The sequence below is a fragment of the Corapipo altera genome, unplaced genomic scaffold (genome assembly GCF_003945725.1).
Source record: "Corapipo altera isolate COAL_440 unplaced genomic scaffold, ASM394572v1 55, whole genome shotgun sequence".
NCBI classification, from domain to species: domain Eukaryota; kingdom Metazoa; phylum Chordata; class Aves; order Passeriformes; family Pipridae; genus Corapipo; species Corapipo altera.
In genome coordinates, this window is record NW_020884882.1 from 7,624,852 (window position 1) to 7,650,263 (window position 25,412).

At 40.8% G+C, this 25,412-nt stretch overlaps 1 protein-coding gene across 1 annotated transcript in view; it reads left to right on the forward strand.

The window, feature by feature from the left end:
- Window positions 1-24,779, forward strand: part of LOC113945962 (netrin-4-like) — a 47,487-nt gene extending 22,708 nt beyond the window's left edge. Inside the window, exons 4-10 of the mRNA XM_027640745.1 lie at window positions 9,072-9,198; window positions 9,569-9,757; window positions 17,397-17,610; window positions 18,353-18,489; window positions 19,465-19,533; window positions 20,650-20,820; window positions 20,922-24,779. Of these exons, the coding sequence (XP_027496546.1) occupies window positions 9,072-9,198; window positions 9,569-9,757; window positions 17,397-17,610; window positions 18,353-18,489; window positions 19,465-19,533; window positions 20,650-20,820; window positions 20,922-21,058 (1,044 nt within the window). The 3' untranslated portion in view covers window positions 21,059-24,779. The remainder of the gene's footprint in view (window positions 1-9,071; window positions 9,199-9,568; window positions 9,758-17,396; window positions 17,611-18,352; window positions 18,490-19,464; window positions 19,534-20,649; window positions 20,821-20,921) is intronic.
- The last annotated feature ends 633 nt before the right edge of the window (window positions 24,780-25,412 follow it).

Genomic DNA, 25,412 nt, shown 5'->3' on the forward strand with positions numbered 1-25,412 from the left:
CTGAATACATCTGCTCTTCTACAGTTGGATGCAAAGGAACATAATCCTGTTCCACATATTGCTGTTGTAGGATATACAGAGTTATGTGTTACTCTACAGTAAATTATTTCTTTATCAAGTTCCAACAAAGATAGTAAGAGCTGTCAGGTTTAGGATCTGCTTTGATGACACATTTTAGCTGAGCCCAGAGATGCTTCCAGAACAAAGTTTACAAAGCAAAAAGTGCACATGGACAGAACACAGAATCTAGACCAAAGTCCTTTTTGTTTACCAAACATTTCACAATTCTCTGTCTAGTCCATGAGAAGTAAGTATGGACAGAGGAAAGTGAATGTGGATAAAAATGTTTTTGTATAAAGAATTAGTTGGGTTTTTTTTTTACTTGTTAATTATTGGTACCTACACTGCCAGGAAATTCTTACGAGTGGCCTCGGATGTTTCTTTTGCCTCTTTATCCTGTTTACAGAGACAAACTAGACTCCCTGTGGGTCTGATCCTCCACAATGAAGCAAATGGAAAGTTTTCCACTTAGTTCAAAGGGAGCAGGATCTGGTTTTAAGTAGGATTCCTTGTTTGGCATAATGGAAGTTACATAAGGTAAAACTTGTTTTTCTGCATCAATTTTCTAGGTGACTTGGCACTTGTAACCCTTGCAAATATTATCTATCTCCTCTTCAGATATCTTGTGCAGTTCTACTGATAATCCCCAGCTAAGTTTTCACATTATCTGATCCAAACTGTGCCAGTCTGTATGATGTCCAGCACTCAGAGATGCAGGAGGTGCTCTCTGTTGTAGTTGGCAGCTCAAAGAGTATGTTCTGTTCAAGAAAAAGTTACCTGTGTGCATCAACTATAGGAGAAGGTTCAGGAATGTAAAAAAAAATAAAGGTTCCAAGAGCTTCTAGATCACATAAGAATAAAATCTAAAACCAGATCCCTGCACTGATTGTTTCCAAAAATTAAAACTGAATATGGACTTCAAGCTATACCCATAATAATCTGGAAACTTAGAAAATCATATCAATTATGCCAGCAAAAGGTAGTAATGAATTACATGAACTACATGGAAAGAAAGTGGTGTTGCTGCCACCTTTGCCACTCACAGTGGGCCAAAGCTTTTCACAAGAATCCTTGTGGGTACATGCAGGTGGGTGAGAAAGTTTCAGATATTTGTGTTCAGAGATGACAAAGAAGCTGACAGGGGAGCATCAAGGAAAGTTTCTCTTGAATTGCAGTGGATAGTGTTGGTGAGTTTCAAGTTCCCCAGGGCAAATGTGCTTCAAAACTGTGACTTTAAATGACTTCTTGAACAATTACTTAGATAAAAGTTGGAAAAGGATATTCAGACTTTTCTTTTCACTGGTCACCCCAGAAGATCCTATTTTAACACATTCTCACAAAAGTCACCAGAACCCTTAACTGAAGAATACCTACATAAATCTAAAAAAGAGCTTTCCTATACATCCCATGCTTCTCCTGTTGTTTCAGGAATACTGGCACTTTAAAGTACTGACCCCATTCCTGCCAGGAGTTGCATCTTGGCTAACCCAAAAATCAACACCTCTGTCCTTCTGAGTTATTAAAAAATTGAAGTCAAGCAAAAATATGGTACATGTTCCCTCTTTATTTTAGATAAAATGTATCCTCCAAATTCAAGCACATTCTGGGCTGTGCTTCTACCCTCTTCTGATCATAACCAGTGTTTAATTTGACATCCATGCAGGTTGTCTGAGAACCTGTGGTTTGCAGCCAGAGCATCTGGCATTCCTACCATCAACATGACATTTTGAGTATCTGTGGTTTAGATAATAACCACACTTTTGATGCCATGACCTCTATAATAGCTCAGTCAGAAGTTCTGCTATCATAAAGTCGACAAGTTTTTCCTACATTTTATTATTGCTGGGGAGATGTCTTTTACTACTGCTGAATCCAAATCAGAAAAACATGCCTATTCAGGAACAGTGTTTAAACACAAACCTAAAAGCTTTTCTGAATCAGGGCTCAGTGTAGATCCAGCCATGCAGATATTCATCTTACTTGTACAAAATCATCTCTTATTTTGTGAAATGGAGTACTAAATACTTTCCTATCTGACATCAGTAGCCTTTAAACACAACTTTTCTTAAAAGCACTGGCTATGGGGTGAGCTATTTAAACATATATTAATTTTATTGCTTAATTTCTGTAATTAATAGCAGTGTTTGTTGTTTTAATCACTTAAATTATGTTCTCTGCCAATTTCATCTCTGTGAAAGAACCATAATAATCCCACTAGTAGAAACATTTGATTAGAAACACTTCTAAATACATCTTAAGGCTGATAAAATATGCCTTATAGTTCTTTCAAGGATTGTTTTTCACATTAGAGCTACAAGAATCTGTGTGTGTGTGAGGCTAAGAGAGGGAAAGAGTTGTTTCATCTCACAGCTATCAGCCACCACTTGGTACCAATATCTCTCTGGTGTCCCATAGTCCAGCATATTTCTGAGGGTCTTTCATTTAAGATCCGTGCAATATATGTTTTGTCTCTCTTAGTTGAATTTGACAAAGCTACCAACACGAGGATGTTTTGTGATGTGATGTGATCATCATAGGACCTGCTGTGTTTGGCCTCATATATTCAGTCATTGTGTTTTTAAGCTCTGCTGGTACTGAATAGACTGTTGTGTTGTTTCTGTCCTCAGCTTACCTATGTGTTAGTAGAACAAAAATTTTCAGTCTTTTACCAAAGCTTTTCAAGGCCTTTCAGCCAGTTCATTAATCCCCAATGAATATTCCACTAATTTAAGCAAATCGTTCTAGAGCTGTAGCTTGTGGGTACACGGAATTTGCATTTTAATACTTCAGCCGCAGGTGCACACAAAATATGGAGAAATTTTGCACAGGATTATTTAAAAATTCCATTTCATTCGATGCAAAAAAAGTTATGAAATCCTACATATATTTCCTTGCTTTGGTTCACTCACTGTGCTGGAAGGGCCCCAGGGATTAGCTTTGCATCATTTAGGCGTTTAGAATCCTTTCCTTGCTGTGCACAACTTTTCTGCTAAATCATGGACTTTGTCACCATTTTTCTCCCTTCCCAAATTCCTTATAAATTTGGCTGGTCCTGTGCCTTTTCAGCCCTGCCCTTCCCCCACTCTGCAAGCTGCAGCCATTTGCAGAGAAGTTGCAGGAATCTATTTGTGTCTTGGCTTCATCTGTTCCATTACTCAACATAATTTCTCTTGAATGGGAGCTGTGCATGCTGCCAAGTTCACTCAATATAGAGGTAAAAATTCAGAGACAAACTCACAGGCCCACTTTGGGATGGGTTTTTCAATCACACACCCCTGGAGCCACTGGATTAACCAGTAGAAATCCAGATGAGGTGAGACAGTTGCTGGAGTTAGCCAGATTTATCACAAAATAAATGGCAGAATTATTTGGCCTGTTGAATGAACAGGTCATGTCTGAATTTCTCTGAACTGCTCACAGTGTGCTAATCCATATGCCTGACCTGTAAATCCACAAATTCTTGTCCATATATCAGAATCTAAATCTAATCTTCTCCCATTTTTCCTCTCCTGAAACTACTTCTGGGTCTTTCTACAGCAAAGTTTGGCAATCAGGCCAGACTGTCCAGTAGCACAAAGCCTTGAACAAGACCAAACTCAGTTGTGCCATGCCCTTTCAGGAGATTTGAACGGTGGTATTTACTCATTGTGCTCTGATTCAGGCATTCACCTGCTAAAATACTGAGTCTCGCTCCCCCTTCTGTTTCCTCTGTTTTTAAGACACCAGGAGCTGGTGACCTGCTGTAACTCAGATGCTGCATTTAAGCCTCACAGCTGTTATTTGTGTGCAGTTTGGTACAGATTAATAATGGAGTTTTTGACATTGCAGGCAAAAATAAGAGGACAGCTGACTCAAAAAAAACCCCAATAAAAATCAAGCTAGAATTCAGAAAGAAAACAGGAAGAAAGCAGAGTGAAATATGGACTGAGGCACAACCAGCTGTGTATAAAGCCTGAGGGAGGTGAATTCAGACAGAGGATGGAGTTGTTTTGAAACTGTCACAGGTTGAGTTATATCCCCTCACAGGAAGCATGATTTTTATACCTCTTCTGGTCTGTTTATCCTGGTCGTCTGTTACTGTTCAAAAAGGTCTTAGTGGTGCCAGTTTGAATATTCAGCTGAACACTATCACTAATTTTCCTCCACCATTGTCTCTTCAATGAATTTGGAACCAGGGGCAGCTCATTCACTTATTCACTGCTGTGGAGTTCAAAACCTGTATGGGCTGAGGTGGCATTGCCACAAGGGTCCCAGATCTTCTCATTTTACTACAAGCAGGTACTATAAGCCTCTGATGTCATTGCAAACTGCTGTAACCAAAATTTCTCTGGCGACGTTACAGAGAGAATACAGAGTCCAAAGACAAACATTTTCTCTGAATCAGCAACAGTTGCTCTGACCTGCAATACTTCCAAATTTAACCTGCATTGATTAGGAAAAAACCCCCCACCAAATAGACTGAGAATAGCCCAGGAGAAAGAGCACAACTGAATTTACTGAAAGGATAATGGGTAAAGAAACTAAGTTGCCAGAGAAAAAGCAAGAGGCTTCAGATATTATATAAAGCTGTTTAGACATATGTTATTTGTATATATACCTTATTAAAGGTGTTATACAAGGAGTTTAGAAAAATTTAAAAATTGCAGGACAAACAGGTGGAAAACTTTCACTCACTTTCTCAGCTGTGGATCAGAATTCAGGTGAAGCAACTCTGTGGAGCCAAAAGTGAATAAAAATCATGTAATTTCTTGGACCCGTTGTGTGAAAACAGGATGTGATCCTACTCTATTTGCTATAAATCAACCAGAAGTTACAGAGCTTCATGGAAGAACTACTGGATGAAATTCATGGTTTAGTATAGGAGGTTCAAACTGATCATCCTGGCATTAAAATCCATGAAACTATAACCTCCTCTATGTCCTGATTCAAAGCTGCTCAGGTCGTAGATGTAAAAATCAAAGCCTTTGGCAGCAACACCAGACTTGTAACAGCACGGCTGTACTGTGAGGCAGATGAAGGAATTAATCCAGATTAAAAATACTAGTGCCAAGGGAAAAAAACATGGTTTAGTTTTTTTTTAAACATGGTTTGGTTTCACACACCAATTTACACTTGACTCAGGGTGTCATGCAGGTGATAGTACAGAAAAAAGTAGTAAGGAAAGCAGAAATGTCTCAAATTGAGACTGCCCCCAAAAACTTTGCATCATGAAACCACAGCCTAAGAACTTAGCTGCTATATCAAAACACAAAAGCAGAGCTTTAAGATGGCCATTAAAGCCAATATGATGGTGATTGAGTATAACAAAACATTTGAGTTCCTTTCCTGGACTAATAATATCCTCTAACTGCAAGTATATCAGCTTCTACAGGCCTAAATATTTTAGTATCTAAGGATCAGTGAAATGAAATATGAGAGATGTGAGACAGAAATCCCCTGAATTTCAATTTTTTCTCCTGCTGTACCAATATATTTATATGCATTCACATAAATCAGTGCCATAAACTACTCAGGCTTTAGCTGAAAGCTGGCTAGTTTCCTAACTGATGGCATGAACCTTGTGTAAGCCTCTGTTGCTCACAACTTGCTTTCAAGCTTCCTCCACCTGGATTTCCAGCTCCAAATCCAGAAAGCTGAAGTACTTTTTTTTCCTCAGATGCCTCCTAGCAGTCAGATATCCTAAAGCTTCCAATGACATTAATCCAGTGGCAATTCAAGTATCATTAGTATTAGTATTCTGAAGGCACTAATTGAACTTTAACAGCCCTGACCAGCCCCACCTGGGACTCTTACCCATCCTCTCTGTCCATTGGCCTGGGAGCTCTATTTAAGCTCAGCCCTGGGCTGTTAGTCTCTGTTTGAGTGTGCTGTGGGTGTGCCTGTGTGTGCCTCTGGCTTCTGGATGGACCTTGGGTCAATGCTGTAGGTACCTTCCCTCATGGTGGACCCCACTGGCATGTGCTGTAGCTTATCTCTCCTTCTGCCCTCTGAATGCACTTTGAATCCACATTGGGAGCTTCTTTCTGGGCCTGTCTCCCATTGCTCCTGTATTGCCCTGGTCCATCCCTTTGTTGCTACTGTGGTAACAGCTCCCTGCTCTGCCCACTGTGCTCAGGATGGTGCCCCCTCAGTAAGGGCACAGCCTGTGCTGTGATAACCCTCAGCTTGTACCTTTTCAACACTTAAAGAGAAACTGGTGCTTGCTGCTTCCTGACAATCTTCTCCTTAATCATAATTTCCTCATAATTCTGACCCTGCTTTTTAGGGCATAGAAAAATATCAGTGTAGTCTCCCTGAATCTTTACTGCTCTGGTTATTTTGTTACCTTGGTGTGCTAATCCTTATGTTTCAGTGAGATTCAGTGCATCCTGAGGTCTTGCATTTGGTAGAGAACAAAATTTTCTAGTTTTTTTGGATACACTTCTGTGAGAGAAATGCAGCCTTATTTCAGCAGTGAATAACAAGTCAGGGACATGCCTCTTCATGCTGGTGTTGAGTGTGACTCTCACATTCTCTCTTCCTAAGCAGATATCCCATTTCCTATTTTATCTGACAGTTTCCTGTATTTCATTCTTGTTCCTTCCTGGACTTTAGTCTCTGGCTCCCTCTCCTATCTCTTCCTCTCTAACAGAACAAATTGTTTTGTCTTATTATTTGCAGCCACCTCACCCACCCTTATTTCACCTCAAGCTTAAATGTAGCAGGTGTCTTCCACTGCTCAGTTTCTTCTGCATTGCCCAGTTTTCTGCAGTGGCCACTTACATCCATTGATCCCCTTTCTCGTGTGTTCTGTGTGAGCTGTTTTTTTCTGCTCTCTTCTCCTATCCAAACTCTTGCTGTAATTCATTCTCCCCTCATGTTGCACTCTGTTCCTTATCTGTATCACCTGTAAATGCTGTCTATGAGATCACTTTCTAAAAGAAGTTCCATGCCAGCTCCCCTGTTTCCTTTTGCCTGCTCAGTGGCTCTCCTGTCTGCTGGCTGCTTGGCTTTTCAACCCTTTTGTTTAAGTCAGGTCTTCTTTCCACACACGTTTGGTAAATGGTTCCATAGGATGGATCACAGGCAGGAAGCTTCCTCTATGCCTCTCTCCTACTCACAACATGCCACAAACTACAGTTCACAACAAACTAGTGGGCAATGAGCAAACTAACACATCTACTTTCCAAAGAACAACCAGACTTTTCCTTTCTCACTGAATTTTCCTGTTTATTTTCTGAATAATTGTTCATGAGTGTTCACATCATCTGTGCAGTGCACTGTAAGTGCAGGGTCCTGTAGAATAATGAATATTTCATCATGTCATTCAAGGCTATAACAAAATTGCACAGTTTAATTATGTCATTTCCCAGCTGTACAACCTCAGCACTTTTCATGTATTTTTTTTATAGTGGTGAATGTACAGGTTTTGTGTATGTTTCTAGAAAAAAATGGCCCAACTTACAGATTTTGCATTGAAATACACTTTAAGAATCACTTTGCTAAGAAGTGAATGGATCCAAGATTTTGTTCTGACCCATTTTGGAATGAACTGCAAAGTCCATCTGGAGTCTGAAGTTTGGGGATGTTAAAATCTATGATTCTGGGTCAGGCTCACTTTCTTTTCTCACTCCTGGTCCTTTCCTCTGTTCTCTGGCTTCTGAAAAGCAGTCCCTGTGTCCACAGGGGAGAATGTTAAGCCTGAAATGCCAAACCCAAACAGGGGCAAGCACAACACTATTGCTTATTAGTATTTTTGCCTTTGTCTCTGTAATTTGTCACACTATTTAGTGCTTTGAAAGTGGATGACTTTCCTGTGCAAAGGTCTGGAGAGGCATCACGTTGTGTGTTTCATGCTGTATCCCCCTGAGGTTTGCTGGTGCTGAGCTCTGACAGACAAACGCACACCCTGAAGTCTGTGCTCAGTGTTCCGTGAGGAGGCAGCAAACCTGCCAGCTGGCCATGGAGGGGCGATGGCATCAGCTGCAGCCTATCCCTCTGCTTGCTACATCACATTTCTGCTCTGGGAGGATTAGAAACCAGGGGAGCGGAGAGCAAATTGCTGCAGGCACCATGAGTTTGGGGGTGGGGGAGTACATTCATGCAACTGCTTTTTTTGAACGCTTCTCTCTTGATCCCAAACTACCTGCTCTGTCAGATACTGCAAAGGGAGAGTCTGACTTTCAGGAAAGGCTGTGGAAAACCGTAACTCAGATTACTTGTGAGATTAAAGGATTAGAATCAATTCTCACCCCAGTCAAAATGAAAATCAGCCTCTGGTTTTTTGTGTAATGTGCAGTGGGTCAGAGCTGTGCTGGTGCTTACAGAGCTCAGCATCCTCAACATCCCACGGAGGTCTAGTCCCTGGTTTCTGTGCATTTCCTGCTCTAGTACAAGTGTCTCCTTGCATGTGAGATACACACCACTGATTAGTAGCTTCTCTTGCAATGGGTAGAACATGATGTATAGTACCACCTTTCCCTTTCTCCCACTCCCTATACTGGGTATTTCCTCAACTTATCTGGGAAATCCTTTCTCTGAAGCATTGCAAACAGATATTGGAATCCTGTTTCTTTATCCAAAAAACTCAACACAACAAACCCAAACAACAACATAAAAACACTCCTGTAAGGCCCTTCTTGAATGTGGCTCAGTACTACAGAATCTTGTGCACCAAATTACAGTGTATAGTGGAACTGGCTGTTATATTCCTGGTGGGTGAAATGACCACAGAACCAGTTTCAATAGTAACTTTCTGTTTGAATCTGGAGTAGCTCAGTTTCCAAGATCAGGTTTCTGGTGTGAATACCCAGTTCCAAAATCTGACATATAATGGAGTATTTCCATGATTAAAAATGAAATTAAAAAAAGATAATGCTACATGTTTAAGCTCCAGGCTCTGCGGGTTTCCTAAGAGAGCCAGACAGCTGTGTGAGTTGTGCAGGAGAAGTCCCACCTCCTCATGAAGCTGTTGGGGACTCCACCATGTTCTTGCTTGTAGCTATTTAACTGTATTCTCTTTTCCCTGACAGGTCCACGGGAAGTGTGTCTGCAGGCATAACACAGCAGGAGACCACTGTGAGAAATGTGCTCCCCTGTACAATGATCAGCCTTGGAAGCCAGGAGATGGAAAAACAGGGGCCCCAAATGAATGCAGAAGTAAGTGGAAGGGAGGTTACTGATCCAGGCTTTCAGGATGAGCACTCGCCATGCCAGCAGGCAAAGCTCCCCAACAAAGATTTCTATGGATTTACACTAATGATGCAATTACATAAACTGGGGATAAATTGCTGGTCATTGATGGAGAGCTTCAGTATGTACGTTGTGTTTCTGCAGCTGACCCACTGGGGCTATTGGGAAGCAGAATTTACAAGCCAGAAATTTAGTTTTCATGCAGCTATGGCTCCTCACATTTGAGGTTCTAGCAGGGTTTAAGATACCATCAGGTTGGTTTGGAAAATGATATCATTTGACCAGTATTGCTGTGTCTGTTATACAAACTTGAAGGATATTCTCCTGTCCCCACCAGAGTGTCGCTGTCACAACCACGCCGAGAGCTGCCACTTTGACCTGAGTGTTTGGTTGGCATCAGGAAAGCGCAGTGGGGGAGTCTGTGACAACTGCAAACACAACACAGAGGGACATCGGTGCCAAAGGTGCAAACCAGGGTATTACCGAGACAGGGGGAAACCCATGTCCTCTGCAGAGGTCTGCAAACGTGAGTGACCATGTTATGTGTGGTAAAGACAAATGAATGGTGCAAGAATCATTAAAAGAATGAAACAAATAATTTCTATAGAATCAATAACTCCCATAGAGGTAACTCATGAGTATTACTAGTTTTTCTTTGTATTCTTTTCCTAACCTACAGATTTTTGATCAAAGATGATTATACTGATTTTTTTTGTGTCTATTTCTCCCCCTGGTATCACACTTTTTTTTTTTTTTTGTGATAATAATGCATTGCCTTCTGGGGAAAGGTACATTCTTGTGTTTAGGTTTAAATTGATATGGTTCCCCTTTTCTTGAGGCATGTTTTATTTACCTGGGTTTTTTTCTGAACCTCTCAAGACTGCATGTGCCTATGTGCAAGTTACTGTTAAATTCCATTGGATTGTGTAACATCAGTACACATAAATATATACAATAGGAGATGCAGGAAGCATAGGACCATGCATATTAACTTGGAAACAAATACATGAGAGCTCAGTTAGACTTATCTCTGGATTCCACAGCTGTATTATGGTGTGATCTGCCCAAATTAATTGCATCATTAACACTTCAGCAGAATACGTTAGGAAGTGACTGGTTGCACACAGAGGGTGTACAAACTCTGGATCAAGGTACTTTGCACCCAACCAGTCTAGAAAACAGCCCAAATCTCCCTTACTTAGTGTAAACATTTCCTGAATATCCTGCCAGGCTTCACACATCTGATTCCATCTGGCATCTATTTGGGAGGTTGCTACTTCCAATAGTATACATAATTTCTTTTTCTCCTTTGTATAGTTTTCCTTCCCCATAGCTCAGACATCAGTTGCTAGCACAGAGAACTTCATCCTCTGTCATCTAACCTCATGCCCACTGACATCATGAGCTTTTAAAGCTTTCCTCACCCTTTTAATGTTCTTCAACATGATTCCTCTTTACACTCAGGTTACAAACACTCCTCTGCCTCAGACTGTGTGGCTTGTGATATTGGTTAAACTTTCTGTGCCTAACATATCCAATGCTTCTGCTCTTTTGCATTCTTCCTGTTGGAACTTAGTGACAGCCCAGACTGCTTCCACACAACCCTTTCTTTTCACTTTCACGATGCTCACCACAGAACACTGAATGGCACACAGGGCTGAGGGTGAGCTTATCTGACTCACCCTGTATCCCTCAGTGTTCTGTGGTGGCCCCTTTCTAGTCCTGTTTCTACTCTGAACAGATTTGCTACAGGGAAATATTGTAATGAGAACAAATTGTTGTGCCAGAAGATTAGCTTTCAATCTCCTAGTACCTGAAAGAATGTGTGTATGAACTCTTGTATCGAGCAGCAGGGTGACGGTGCAGGAACCAGCATCGTGTGTAATACTAGATAACTGTTAAAGTCAAGGAGCACTGAAGAGCAGCAAAGAGGGAAAAACTGTTTGAAAATACAGCCTATCTGTGTGGAAACCCTAGAACAGTCTGCCTGGATGAAATCAGACCTTGACTCTACCTCTGCCTCTTTTGTCTGCTCTGGTTACAGGGCTCTCAGTACTCCCTGCCAATACTCTGCATAGCAAAAGAAAAACTGTTCAGAAATTTACCTTGTTGAAAGAGCTTTATTCCTGTCATGCCAGTCAAGCACAATAATGCTCTTTTCACCTGGGAACATGCTGCTGCCAGCAGAAGGCCCCCAAGTACAATTGTCTCCACTCTGACTTGCATGTTCATGCCTAGATAGCTGCCATCCTGCTTTAGTCACCTGAAAGTTATATGTCTTTTCTAGGCTCACTGTACTGTCAGTGGACAAACAGGGGGACCTCTGGGGAATTATTTATTGCAGTCTAAGGTAGATGTCTGAGATAAATGAACTGAATTGCCCTCTAAAGCATATCTATTTCCTTGACTTAAGAGCTGCTCTGGATCACTAGCCTGCACTAGAGTTTCTGTTGCTTGAGATGCATCTAAATAGGTTGATTCAGCATTATTGCAGAGCTGAGTACAACCCTATCTGTGCACGATTCACGTCAATAGAACCTTTCCCAGGTGTGTGAAGGCATGCTTGCCATATCAAGGTATGCAGTTCACTCCAGAGACTGTCAGTGTGTGATTGGTGCTTGTGACTCTGTGGGAATAGAAAGTACCCTAGATATAACTACAGTTAAGAGAAACCTGGGAGAGAGGTGGTTAATCTGTACCTTTTCCCTTTTATTTGAGATGAAGAAGAGAATTCCCACAATAAGACTCAATAAACTAGCTTAATAGGGTATTATTTTGTATGATGGAAGTCCTGACCCCCAACACTTCCCTATGTGCTTTGCAGGCAGTGTGTCAATGTGAACTTCATGTTATGCTGTACTTCTACAGAGAATTTTCAGGGAATGTTTCACTACTTTGGTTATCATGTGACAGCAAAACCAGAAACACCAATGGAGACAGGCAGAGCTGTTTTGGTTAGAACAGGTTCAATGTGACAGAGGGAAGGTTTCACCTCCAGGACCATCATCATGTCCAAATGCCTAGAGCTGACATTAAACTGAAAAGCCTCATGCAGGATGTAAGAGAGAGACCCTCTTCTCCATCCCTTAGGTTGCAAAACTTCCATTGCTAGTAAACCTAATCTGGTTTGGTCTACGTTGTTCAGGTTGTGTGACCCTAAAAAACAACTTCAGTTACCCAGTAAAAAAACAGCTACTGTCTTTGAGCATTGCTAATGCATAAGAAATTTGACAATCAGACCACCAGGTACATTTTTCTCATGCTTCAGCCTGCTGATTATAAATTGAAGAGTTGCTACTTCTGGACTGGAATGTTTTTAGGATTTAAATGTACCAATTCCAAGGCATCATCCCACTTTGAGAAAATCATGCAAACAGACTCAGACTAAGAACACCAAATGGAAAACCCACCCACTGAGCAAGTGCTGAAAAGCAGTAATAAACTGCAAACAGCAGACTGAATTGATGGTTTTAGTGAGAGCAACCTGGTGCTCAGCTTCCAATTTTGAACTCAGAGGGAAAAAAAAAAACCTCAATGGGAGATCAAACTTGACCCTTGTGTACAGTAGATACTGAGCTGGGAAAGGAAATCTGATGAAAAAGCTGAATGAAATGCTGTGCTAATCCCTTTGAGAAAGCACGCTTGAAGAGTGCTCTGCCATCCAGAGCAAAGTCTAGGTTCAGCTGTGACATCCCCCTCAGGCTCCCAGAAAGTTAACAGGACACTGCCCAGGCCCAGAAAGAGTCTTTAAGCATTAGTCATAATAATGAATAGCATTCTCTCTTAATCTGCTAGGAAAAAAAAAAAAAGTTCTATAACAATTGGATCTCCTGGTACTATCTAAACCACCCTTAGCTGACCTTCCAATGTGAGACTGCAAAGACATTCCCTTGGAAAAAAAAAAATCTGTTGAAATTTGATATGTAAGTGTGAATCTGCTATTCTTTTTTGTCTGTAGAGGTGGCCTGCCTCTGATCCCTTTGCTTCTCCTGTTCCTAGCAGCTGAGATGAATGAGAGCTGGGTCATGTGCAGAGCCTTGTTTTGACACTGCTTAGATCTACATTAGAAAAAAAAGAAAAAGGCATGAAAAGAGCCCCAGAGCAAGGCACACACCTGCCTATTATTGGGGGTGACAACACAGGATTAAGCAGTTTGGATATAGACTTGTACGGAAGCTTTGACTCAGAAGCCTAATCGTTTCCTAACCAATGGTTAGCAAAGCTGCTGTATCCTTGCCTCTTTCCTGTGGCTTATTCTGAGGCTTAAGGGATCCTTCTGAAATGGCACCATCTTTTGTACTCACCCTTTGCTTAGCTTAAAAATAATGCAGGCATGTAGACCCATTTAAAAGGGACTCCAGGAAAACAAGCTTTTTTACTTGGAGAACAAGGGGTGAAAATTAAAATGTGCACAGATGCACATGCACGCACACATGGTCTGAAAGGCTCTGCTTCTCATCCTTTACTTCTGAGCAGAGGGAGTGAACTTTTAATTCTAATATCACAAAGGCCCCATCACATCTTGGTTCAGTCTGTCTTAATCAGCCCTGACCACACACAGAGCTATCTTATTTCCTTCATTTAAGAAAGAACATTGGCAGAATCAATCCCCACACCTGACTTGCTTTAAAAATTGCCTAAAAATGCTCTGAAGATGCACATGTATATATATCAGATTCAAAAGACTTTGCCTTTTTTTTAATTTTGCCTGGTTTTTTTTTTTTATCAAATAGCCAGTGTCTGCTCATATCTTATGCATTAGTATTAGACAAAGTTTAAGGCAAGATACCTCAAAGGCCATCGAATTACTTAAGCACCTGCTGTTTTCCTGTAAGTTGGGACCATATTGTTACAACCAATATTATATTTTACATCTGTGTCTAATTAAATGGAGAAGACAGCTGTGCTGAGGGCAGACAGATTTATTGAGGACTTGAGTGGAGGCTGCTGTATGAATTATTCATTTTTCATTATTTTTTGTCTCCTCCTTTTTACAGTACTTTTTGACAAAACAAACTTAGTATGGGAGTGAGACTAAAAGACCAGAGGATATACTTTGTGACACTTTGTGACCAATACCCGATTCTGAAGTCAAATGATAATATTTTTCACTATGCTACTGTCAAGGGGAGAACCCAAATAAACCAGCCAACTCTGAGCCAGAACTGTCTGCACACCGTCCCTAACATAATTGATGATGCCTTTGACAAACAAGGCCATTGTCACGTCGGCTGGTGTTTTGTTAGATGGGAGAGGCGGACGGAGAGAAAACTAGGGTTTGCCAAGAGAAAAGAAGAAAAAAATCTGCAGGAAAAGTGTTGTCAAATATCGAAAAATGTAAAAGGGTGAGGTTCTGGCAACTTGCTTTTGTGTTTCTTTAATTGTGAGGTTTATTTGCAAATCCATGGTACTGTTAAGCAGATAAAACCCAGTCATCCACAGCTGCCCTTTCAGCATGTGACATGTGGGCTCTTATTTTAGGAGTTACCTTAGATGCACAACTGGGATTTTGGCTGTAATACTCTGGAAGCCAGACAATGTACCCACCCAAGCTGAAATGCTAAATAAACACAGACTGAGTAAAGCGTTTGCAAGCCACTTGTATAACTCATCTGAAAGTGTTGTACACGTATTGATTCAGCTTTCTGATCCACCAGAAGTTGTCCCAGTTTCTAACTGGAGAATATGCCCCACAGTTCATCTGGGAACATTAGGTTTTCTGAACTGTAGCCTCAAAATAAAAAAAGGCCCTTTTTTCCAACCTCCTCATCAGCTTTCACCAATGCTGTCAGTCACTGTGTTGTAATATTTTCCCTCAGGGACAGGATGGGAGTCAGTCTCATCTTCCTGAATCAGGATCCAGTCTCAGTTGGGGATAGGTAGTCTAATGATGTAAATGATTTACCCATCTGTTATGTGACTAACTGATGAAACCTGAAAACTGGAAATAAGATAGGAATAAAGACCCAGAAGTTCAAGAAATATAAGATGATTTAGGTGAAAACTCCACAGGTAGATGCTACATATAGAGATAATACAGCAAAAACAAACCTGAATTCAAGCCAACCCAGATGTTGGCAAACTCTTAATCCTAGTGACTCAGACTTATCTGCAGTAAAGGAAGGGTATGTTTCCCCTCCTTATCCCCAAATCTACGGCATTCATTTTTTTCAGTGACTGACAAGCTAAATGTCTTTTTTTCTACAGTGATGTAGTTGGCCCTGCAAAAATCAGGGCAAAAAAAAAATAAATCAAATTTAGGGGCAAAAAATCATAACTTGCCTTTGAAACTGTCAGTGCTAATGAGCACTTCAGTGTTACACCTGCTCTCCAGAACTGACAGCACAAGCCTTGGGTTTGCTCCCAAAGTCAAGACTGCTTTGTGGCAAACAGGCGAGCTGCTGCCGTCCGCCAACCAGCTCATTGTGCTGAGCACACTGCCCACGACAGCACGCTTACTTTCTGTCCTTAGGCTATTGTGCCAGTGTCCCCTGAAAACAACAGACCAAGATCTGTCTACAGCAGTGTAATAACATTATTGAAGTTATTTGCATAAAGAACACAGGGCATGGGGGAAAAAATAACTGTACGGGTAAGCAGGTCACAAGAGAAATACAAAATTGCTCACCCTCTTTCTTGTATAATTTTCAAAAGATATTTTCTTAAGTATCAAATATGAGGTTGGAGATGAAAGTGAATTCTGTCCCTGCTATACTTTCAACTCACATACTTGTCCCTTCCCCTTGGAAAATGATGTGTGGAATCAGAGTGTTCATTTGGTCTCTTATCTGTGAGATCACGAAGAAAAGCAGTTTGATCAGAAGCCACGATGGGCAAACTTCAAAAGCTTTGGAGATCATGTTTGGGTCAGATAAGTATCCAAAACGCTGTCCCCTGATCCAAGCTATGTAAACGTGTTGGATGTCCAACATTTAACTGAAAATCTCTGTTAAAGCAGGTCTTAGCCACTAGACTTTTATTTCTGCCCTCTTCCAGATGGATGAAGTAGTGATGCATTACCTTTTCAGTTTGTGCTACAAGCAAAAGCCAGGGCATGCTGCTTTGTTAATACAAAAAAGATCTGAAGTATGAAGGCCTGGAGTTCAGCTCTGTTGTCATTTTAATCAACTTGTTTGAATACCAGAAATGAGTAGGTTTGTTTATTGCTTGTATTTAACCTCCACAGAGCTCTTGGCACTAGGCTTGACCATCTCAGCTTCTGCCTTGATTGAGAGGAGTCAACTGTGCTGGCTTTGCAACACTCTCTGTGTATCACTCCCTGATGCTGCCACATCTGGAATGTCTGAATGGTGTGGAATAATGACAATTTATTGTCTGTGGAGGCAGAGTTGCCCACAGGAGCTGTAATTACTGCCAAGTTAACTTGAGTTGCCAGGTTGGTGCCAAACTGGCAACAGCGTTAGAAAGCTTTGGGGGAGGTTTTCCTCATTTTTGCTCATCTTCAGCTACATGCAAAATAAGTTTAGCAAGTTTAGAGGTCTTCTCTAATTCTGTTTGCTTTCCCTGTAAAAAATCTGCTCATGTATTTGTAAAAAAAAAAAAAAAAAATTCATCAGCTTCTTTACACACATACAGCACTGCAGGGTGAGATGTGTCCCTTAAAACTTGCACTGTAGGAAATTTGTGCAGAAATCTTTGGAGGCAGAAATCGAAAATATGTTTCAGGTCATCTGAACCACCTCTATAAGCTGCATCTGCCCCAGAGGAAAGAGTAGTTTTGTGATCTCTGTGTTTACAGGAAAGGTGATGTAGGCAATACCTATAATTTTTTACCCTGTCTATACTAGTGAATCTTTTTGCAAAACACTTTAAAAGTGAATGACCTTCAAGCCCCTTTAAAAATAAACACACAAGGGAGTCTTCCTGGTACCACTTCAAAACCCTGTATGGTCAAGGTTTGTGTAGCAGAGAAGTGACTTTCACACATAAATGCTCCCAGTTGTACTTGTTTTGCTGTGTTTAACAAGTTAAAAAGAAGCAAAAATAATACTGCAAACGTAGGCTAAAATGCAATATTTACCAGTTCTGACTTAAAACCACTGAGCACGAGGAAGAGGGTAGAAGTTTATCAGCCTTGTGGAAATGCCACTTAACCAGATGACCCCTCGGCACACGCTGTGACACCTCCTGCCCTGTCTCCACAGCCTGTGCCTGTCAGCCCACGGGTTCAGCCAACACAACGTTCAGCAGCAGCTGGAGGTGCCACCCCCGGACGGGATTCTGCTACTGCAAACCAGGCGTGGCGGGTCCCAACTGCGACAGGTGCCTCGTGGGCTACTGGGGCTTCGGAGAAAATGGCTGTCGCCCCTGTGACTGCGCCAGAGACTGTGACCAGCACACTGGACGCTGCTTCAACAGGTAAAGAAACCCTCCTTTGGGTTCTCTGTGAAATGAAGCAAAGACTAACAAATACTGCAGCAGTATTTGTTTGGAGGGTGCACGATCATTTGAAAAGGTGGCTGTAAATCACAAAAGGCTTCTTAGATGACATTGTGTGTCTGACACAACTAAGACCAGTGTATTATCCAAAGCAATCTTGAAATCATGACTCTTTGCAGTAAATAATAGGCAATTCCACAACTCCATGATATGTATACCATCTGTAAATACACCTGTTTGCCTTGGAAATAGATGGAAGAGTCTGAAGATCTTGCCTCTCATCTGTGCCCAGGATAAAATGAATGACAAAGTCTCCATCTTGTTTCTAGAGGGCAGGCATCTGTACCCCAGATGGGTATTAATCAGTACAGAAATCCTGTGATTTGTTGAGCTACTGCAGTTCTATGGGTCCTACAGCTGTTGTCAGGTCCTTGTGACATCAAGTGGTCACTAACTTCGAGTTCCATAATTCTCTAAAAACAAACAAAAGGCAAAAAAGGCACACTTTATAGGTACTTTAAAAAATACTAAGTCAGTAGTAGTAAGGCCTAAATAAAAGCCTAGGTCTTGTGATCCCTGTCTGGCATGAAGTCTTGCTCTTATTTGTGCTCCCAGCCTGAAGAAAGCAAGCTCATCTGTCTGGATACAGCCATGTGCTGCAAACACCTGCTTCCCACCTATGTCGTGTCCTAACCAATTCTTCTGTTTACGTGTCCCCCAGCTATGACAGTGAACCATTCTTTAACATCCCCATTGGGGGACGAATCCCTGACCTTGTCCAGTCACCAACCAATGAGAGTGAAGAGGAGTGGAAATGGAACGACCACGAGCAGGGATTTTCTGCACTGAGGCACCCAGGTACAGCCTAGAGTCCGGGAACATTTACTGACTTCACTCAGTGCCAGTTCTTTCTCCATCCTTACTCAAACCCACCCACTCATCTCCAGCTTGTCTGTTCCCCATCTGCTGGCAACCTACACTAATCTGAGTTTGTAGGCTATCATCACACTTGCATCATTATTTTCCAAACTAACTGTAGGACCCGAGTTTGGTTTTAGAAACCACTAAGTCACGAATAAGATTGTGTGGAAAAAATACTCTCCTTTTGTTGTCACAATTATAGTCATAATGCTTAGGATTTTATGCAGCTTCTTCTCAAGCATTTGGTTCCTTTCAGAATTTCAAACGCTCTTTGTAAAAAGCTCGTGTCAGCCACCACTGAAATGCACCACCCCTAGGGTGGAACACAAGGGATTCCTCAAGGCACAACAGCTCAGGAGAGAAAGTAAAGCAGACTGTATCCAGTTCATGTTACAAAGTAGGAATGAGGTGGCACCGTTAATACTTGAATAGTTCTCAGTTTTGCCTGCCCTATAAAGATCATCATTTACCAGCAGCAGTAGCTTGGTAAGACCCAGAGGTAACAGCACCTACTGCATGGCTTGACTCTTCTGAGACAGATATTGCCTTAATACAGAAAGGATGAGCATTTCTTAGGTCATGGGATCAGACAAAGGTATCATTGCTTGCATGATTTACATCTGGATCTGATTCTTACAAATCTCTTCATCAGGATCAGTTCATTGACTGTACAATAGACCTCATGCATCTGCATTTTACCTGACAGTACTGATAAGATTTCAGAATAATTATTGTATCATATAACAAGAAACACATTTGCAAATAACTGACCTCGCTCTCAAACTTTCTCTTAAGGTCCATACAGATTATGGGAGCTATAGACACCTAACTTTATAACTGAGGATCATTTGCTCTTCTTTTCTCTCTATTGGCTCTTCTCCAACCTTTTGTGTTCTGGTGTTTCCCTGCTAGAAAAGTGTGTGTGCAAAGAAAAGGTGCTTGGGAGCGTCGCTGACTTCTGCCAAATGAAATATGCCTATGGTAAGTGGGTAACATGCCCTCAAGGTATGATAATTTCACAATGTTCTCTCTGTGCATGTTGTTAGCCAATAGTTATGAAAAACAACAGGATTGGTTAAGTCATGATATGAGAGGTAGGATTTCTTCTGCCTTTTTCGTCTAGTGAGGTGTCCAACTTCTGATCAGAACTGAAAAGCATTTTTCATGCAAGGCTCCATGGTGTCTCCTTCCCAGCTGTCAGCTTCCCTCTACAGCAGGAGAGGTGCTCAGTGGAACAATTGTCCTCTACATCAAGAATAGATGACAAAAATCTCACATCCAAACTGCCATTGTTTTTGCACTCATTATGCAGCTTCAAATGGCCATGCTCATTTACCAAGAATGTACTTAATACTGTTGTTTATGAGCACCTGGTTCATGCCATCACAAGAAGCAAGAAAGAAAAGCTCTGGGATCCAAAGGTGTTATGTGCTTGTGCCATGACACAACAAAGTATGATTGTGGGGCTGATCTAGATGGGGCTACCCTGCCAATAAGTCATGGGATCCTATTAAATTAAAAGGAACAGAAATTTGTCATAGCAACCAGATGTTGGACCACAAAACAAAAATGCCTTTTCTGGTTTGTTGTGCAATCATGGAATTTTAGTCATGTGACATGCCTGCAAGTCTGATGGGAAACTTCCTGACTTCCTTCCTGTAGAGTAGGTAGTCCCTTCCCACAGGACAAAATTTTTGAGAGGCCGATGTTAAAGCTCAACAAGTTTTCAAACTGGAAAATATAATCAGTGCACTTAAAATCAGACTGGTACCTGCTGACCTGGGTTTTTGACCCTTCCTTATGTATACATACAAGTGCTTTCCTATGATTTCCAAGTATTTGACATCAGCCCATTAAAAATAGCTGCTAAATAACATGGTGAAAGGATGAGTTATCTACTTCAAAAGAAAAATCTAGTTTCCCTTCTCTGAATTTATCTATAAGAACCACAAGTGAAATGTGGTACAACTCAGAAATGTGGTACAACTGCAGTTTTGGGGTTTTTTTTACCATGTCTTCTTTCAAGGTGTTAAAATTCTAACTTTTAGCAGAATAAACCAAAATTTAAAAAGTCATTGTTGATCTCTCTCTGGACAGTGATAAAAGCAAGAATCCTCTCTGCTCATGACAAAGGGACCCATGCAGAAGTTGTTGTGAAAGTGAAGAAGGTCCTGAAATCCGGCAAAGTGAAAATTGCTCGGAGCAACAGAAGCATTTACCCAGAATCCTGGACCAACAGGGGCTGCACATGTCCCATTCTCAATCCTGGTAAGGATAAAATGCTCACCAGGTGCTTTTCTTCCCCTGTAAACAGTGGTGACAATTCCTTATGAACATCAGACCATCTGCTTTTTTTTCTTTTTAATTAGGTACCGACTACCTTATAGCAGGCCAGGAGGACTCTAGGACTGGCAAACTCCTTGTAAACATGAACAGCCTGGTGAAGCCCTGGAAGGCCCATTTGGGAAAACAAGTATCAGATATTCTTCGAACTGGGTGCAAATAATTTCTGCTTCAGAAGTTACAGCGCTGGACTTTGCCCTTTAGTAACACTGCAGTGAAAGGTGTAGTTAGTTCATGTGTTTTCACTCAACATGCTCCTAGCTGAAGTGATGAAAGCACACTTGCCATCTCTTCTCCTTTCATATACTTAGACAGGAAACTCAGGACATGACCACTTTTTTCAAAAAGTGCACAGCCTTATCATACAAAATTATTTAGTGCATCACACATAGGTTACAAGTCAGTTCTTAACTTGAACCTGATTCCACCCAGAGAATCATTTTACAAGGCAAAACTAAAGATGTGGATTAGTGTTTCCATACTTCAGGTCAGAGTCTGACATTAATATGTGTAAACTGCTTACATAATGCATTCATTACTGGGATATAGTTTTCTTTATAAGTGACCACTAAAAGGCAGCAATTTCTTTAAGCTTTACAAGTGGCATAATACTAAACAAGAATATCAAATAAACGTATTTAAAAGAGCTCAGACTGATTTAACATCAGACTGCAATTATGCCAGTATAACAGGTTGCTTTCTAGAAGACAATATTATCCCTTTGCTGAACAGAAACCAACGTGATTTATCTTGGGACAATGTCCTTTACAGATGTGTATTTGCTATCACCAATGCTTAGTGCTGAGCTCTGCTGCAGAAACCACCTGGGTTCAAACTCTATTCCAAATCCAGCTCTTTGCTGTAGTACATTAGTCTGTAACACCACAGAGATTTCACAGCAATTACCACAAAGAAAGCCTCAATGCTAGGAAGAAGTCAAAACGTGAGGAACTAGCAGCTGCTCTAATGTTGAGATTGTAACACCACGAAAGTTACAAAGCAGGACGTAAATGGATTGGCTGGTCCACGTATTAAATGAGGTAGATACAGTTCTGTGAGAGCAACCTGCCTATTCCAACTGTGCTCAAGACCACTGGCCTTTGATTGCACTTAGTGCTTTCATTGTGCTTCATTTCTCTTGGTCACACTTAGGCTAAGATACTGAAGTTGTGCTTCCTTCCCGTTGTGCCTGAGAATTATTTCTCCCTCCACAGAAGTACAGGAGTGCTAATATCTGCACTCCAGGTAAAATTAGTTCTGTTCTGCAAAAGTATTCTTTCTAAACCAATTTCACCCTACCCTATAGTAAGCAAGAGGTAGCTACTTAGATCCTTCCCTAACACAACATTTTGAGGAAATTGTAGTTTAAAGACCTGCGTCCCCTGTTGAAGGACCCACAATGAAGTTTAAGGATTAAAGGAAGCTGGTTGGAGCACGCTGTCTTCAAGCAAAGCAGAAATTACAATGAATCAATCTGTATTCTTTCAGGGGAGTTACAGAGAAAAAGCAAGCACACATGCTACTTTTGCATATTTCAATTCCATGTTTATAATTTTTAATCCTCCTAGGTAAGAGAAGATGTGTTAATTTAGCACTGTCTGGCACATGGAGTATCTAGAAAACCCCAATACTAATGAAGAAAAATGGAAGTCCCAGCCTACAACTTAGACCACCAGTTTGTTCTCCTTATTACTTGGAACCTGAAAAAAGAGCTTCTTTCATTCTCTTTATTGCTGGTTTTGGAAATGGATTATAAGCAGATATTTACAAAAGAAAAGCCCTACTTTCTTCCCCAACAGTGTATAAACAGTGTTTCTTCCTCCTTCCTTTTCAGGAAATTTCCCCTCCTCCATTCCTTTCCTTCTTTCACTTCATTATTTATTAGTTGTTACCTAAAGTGGTATCCAGCAGTGTGGCATCTCCAACAAGCCATTTAATTAATGCAATAAAACACTTTTTAACCAAGGAACTTGGCAGAATTTGAAATGTCAGTTTACTGAAATTAGAACAGCAACTGCTTTCTTTCCTGCCTCCAGAAATTGTCTCACAACAAAAAGACTGACTAGTTCTCTTTAAAATATCAATAAAGACATGAACATGAATTTTACAGTCTGTTCTCAAGGGCCTCTCAAAATAAATGAAATTCAAGTGTGTTTAGAACTAAACTAAGGAATGTTCTTTTCAACAGAGGCCATGCTACCTGCAGGGGATCTTATTTAATGATGATGAGGATATCCCATGTTGCAAACTCTCCTATTCCACTTTTTGTGCCAGACTGGTGATTTTGTGGGGAGGGTAAACATCTGCACAGTTCCTCTCTGTGGATGAAAATTATTTTCTGACATGGTCATTTACAAGCATTACTAGCTGCTGGTAGTAGAAATACTAACTGGAACAAGAATATTGATACCCTGGTGTGTTCTCTCAGGGCCTAGGATAACACAGTGATTAATGATTACTTAGTAGCCATTAATCACTGCATTTGTATGCAAACAAGATAGACATCAATATATCCTATATTTCAGATATCTCAAAAGTAGGCAATATGTACACACTTTTCTCTAAAGCTGACTGCAAGTTGACTTTTTTATTGCTGTCGCTACTTCTGCTAATCAGGCATCTCTGAGTTCACAGAGAAGAAAAATAAAAGAACAAAGTTTCAACTCACACAGAGCTATTATATGCAGTCTTTGTTCTGCAGAGCTACAGTCCAGGGAGCCTGCCTGAAAATAAGAATCTAAATAGAAATGAACCACACAGATCAAATTATAACAGCTACTGCTTACAGAAGAGATGAGAAAGTTTAAATTGATCGCTATTAGACATTGGAAAGGAAAAAAGTTACTTTCTGGTGTACTAGTACGTGGAGTGAAATGAAATGAGTATGAAACAGTTCAAGATGGCAACTGTCCTCCTGCAGAAGCTGTTATGTACTTCTCAGAACAAGCCAGCAAGTCATACATGGTAAATTAAAAGAACTACCATAGAAGGCATGGTATCCCTGTATCAAAAAAGATTGGATCTGTGTACACCATCCTTGTGATCCTCCCTGTGACTTTGTGTCTTAGGTGGCACAGTAATACAAAGAATACTACTGTGGAAAAAAAGGATGAATTTGGTCAGTACAAAGTGGCTGGGCAGCTTCTTTTAAAATGTGTGAACTGGAGCCTGTCTATCAGGAGGCCATATGAACCCTCTACAGCACCCTAACAGACAAGGTGGCTCACAAGTATAGCAACCACATACCAAAAAGCAGCAATGATCTATCATTTGGAAATCTTGCAAAAGGATGAAATAAAAGCCTTTACTCACAAGACGAGGAGTCTGGAAAACTGAGGAAAATTTCTTAAAAGGGCAGGTGATAGCTTGAAGCAGCAGGACATGTAACTGTTCAGAAAGCAGCAAACTCAGGATTGCAGAGGTCAGTGCCGCTCTCGGTAACAGCTGTGCAGCACATGTGTCCATGAATACGTGATCCTTCTGGCAGTGTGGATCCTTGAAGCATCAAAGTAGTTCATTAAATGCTCATTGTGAGTGCTGAGCCCTAACTCCAACATACTGACATATTGCTAATAATGCTTCTCCAGCTTCTGCTCTGGGCAAGCAGTGAAGAAGGAGAATGTACCTATGCACAACCTTTGTGCACTGCTCCTCCGAGAGGGACTCACTGCTATAAAGAGTAAGTTTTCTCTGTAGCATTTAGCATGTCTCATAATTTTTTTCCATGCTGCTTGATGCAAGCTTCTTTTTAATTGATATAATTCACATAATGTGCTCCCTCAAGTCCCCCAGACGTGGAAAAGTTAGTGTGTTCCTTGTTATGTGTTGTAGCACTTTTTATTTTTTAATTAAAACTTCCAATTAAAAATATTCAGATACTTAAACTGATGTGAGGTTTGGGATCTATTTTTAAAATTTTAAACCATGCAATCCTCAAACCACATGCACATTAATTCAAGTTAATAAGCCACAAATACTCCAAACATCAGGGTCTTGCTTTGATAAGAGTTAGCAGTGTCAGGCAAATGGAGAAAAGCATTTCTCTAATAAGGCAACCATAATACATTAGTTTTCCCCTGAGCACATTACCAAAAAGCATGCATTTACTATGAAAATGTGCACAGATGAAAAACACAAAACAAGTACAGTTAATTCTTGTAAATGGCATGTTAATAACTATTCCAACCCCAAACCTGCAAAATCTTACATGTAGGTATTGCAGGTACTTAACTCCCATAAGAAATACACTCATGAAATTTTGCTGGTCTGAGATTTAATGAGGGTTACAAAAATATTTAACAGGTCCTAAAGCTGATCCTTTACAGAGCTGATTCGTGGGATGCAAGGCATGAAAACAGAAATGCATGACAGGTAGGTGGAACATGCCCCACCTATAAATGTCCAGGATTTAGGCAGACAGAAGTCTATTTGTGATGGTCTCCACACCTAAAATCAAGCCAGTACGTTACTGAGACTTACCTTTGCAACTCTACATTATAGCTGCACATCCCCTTTAC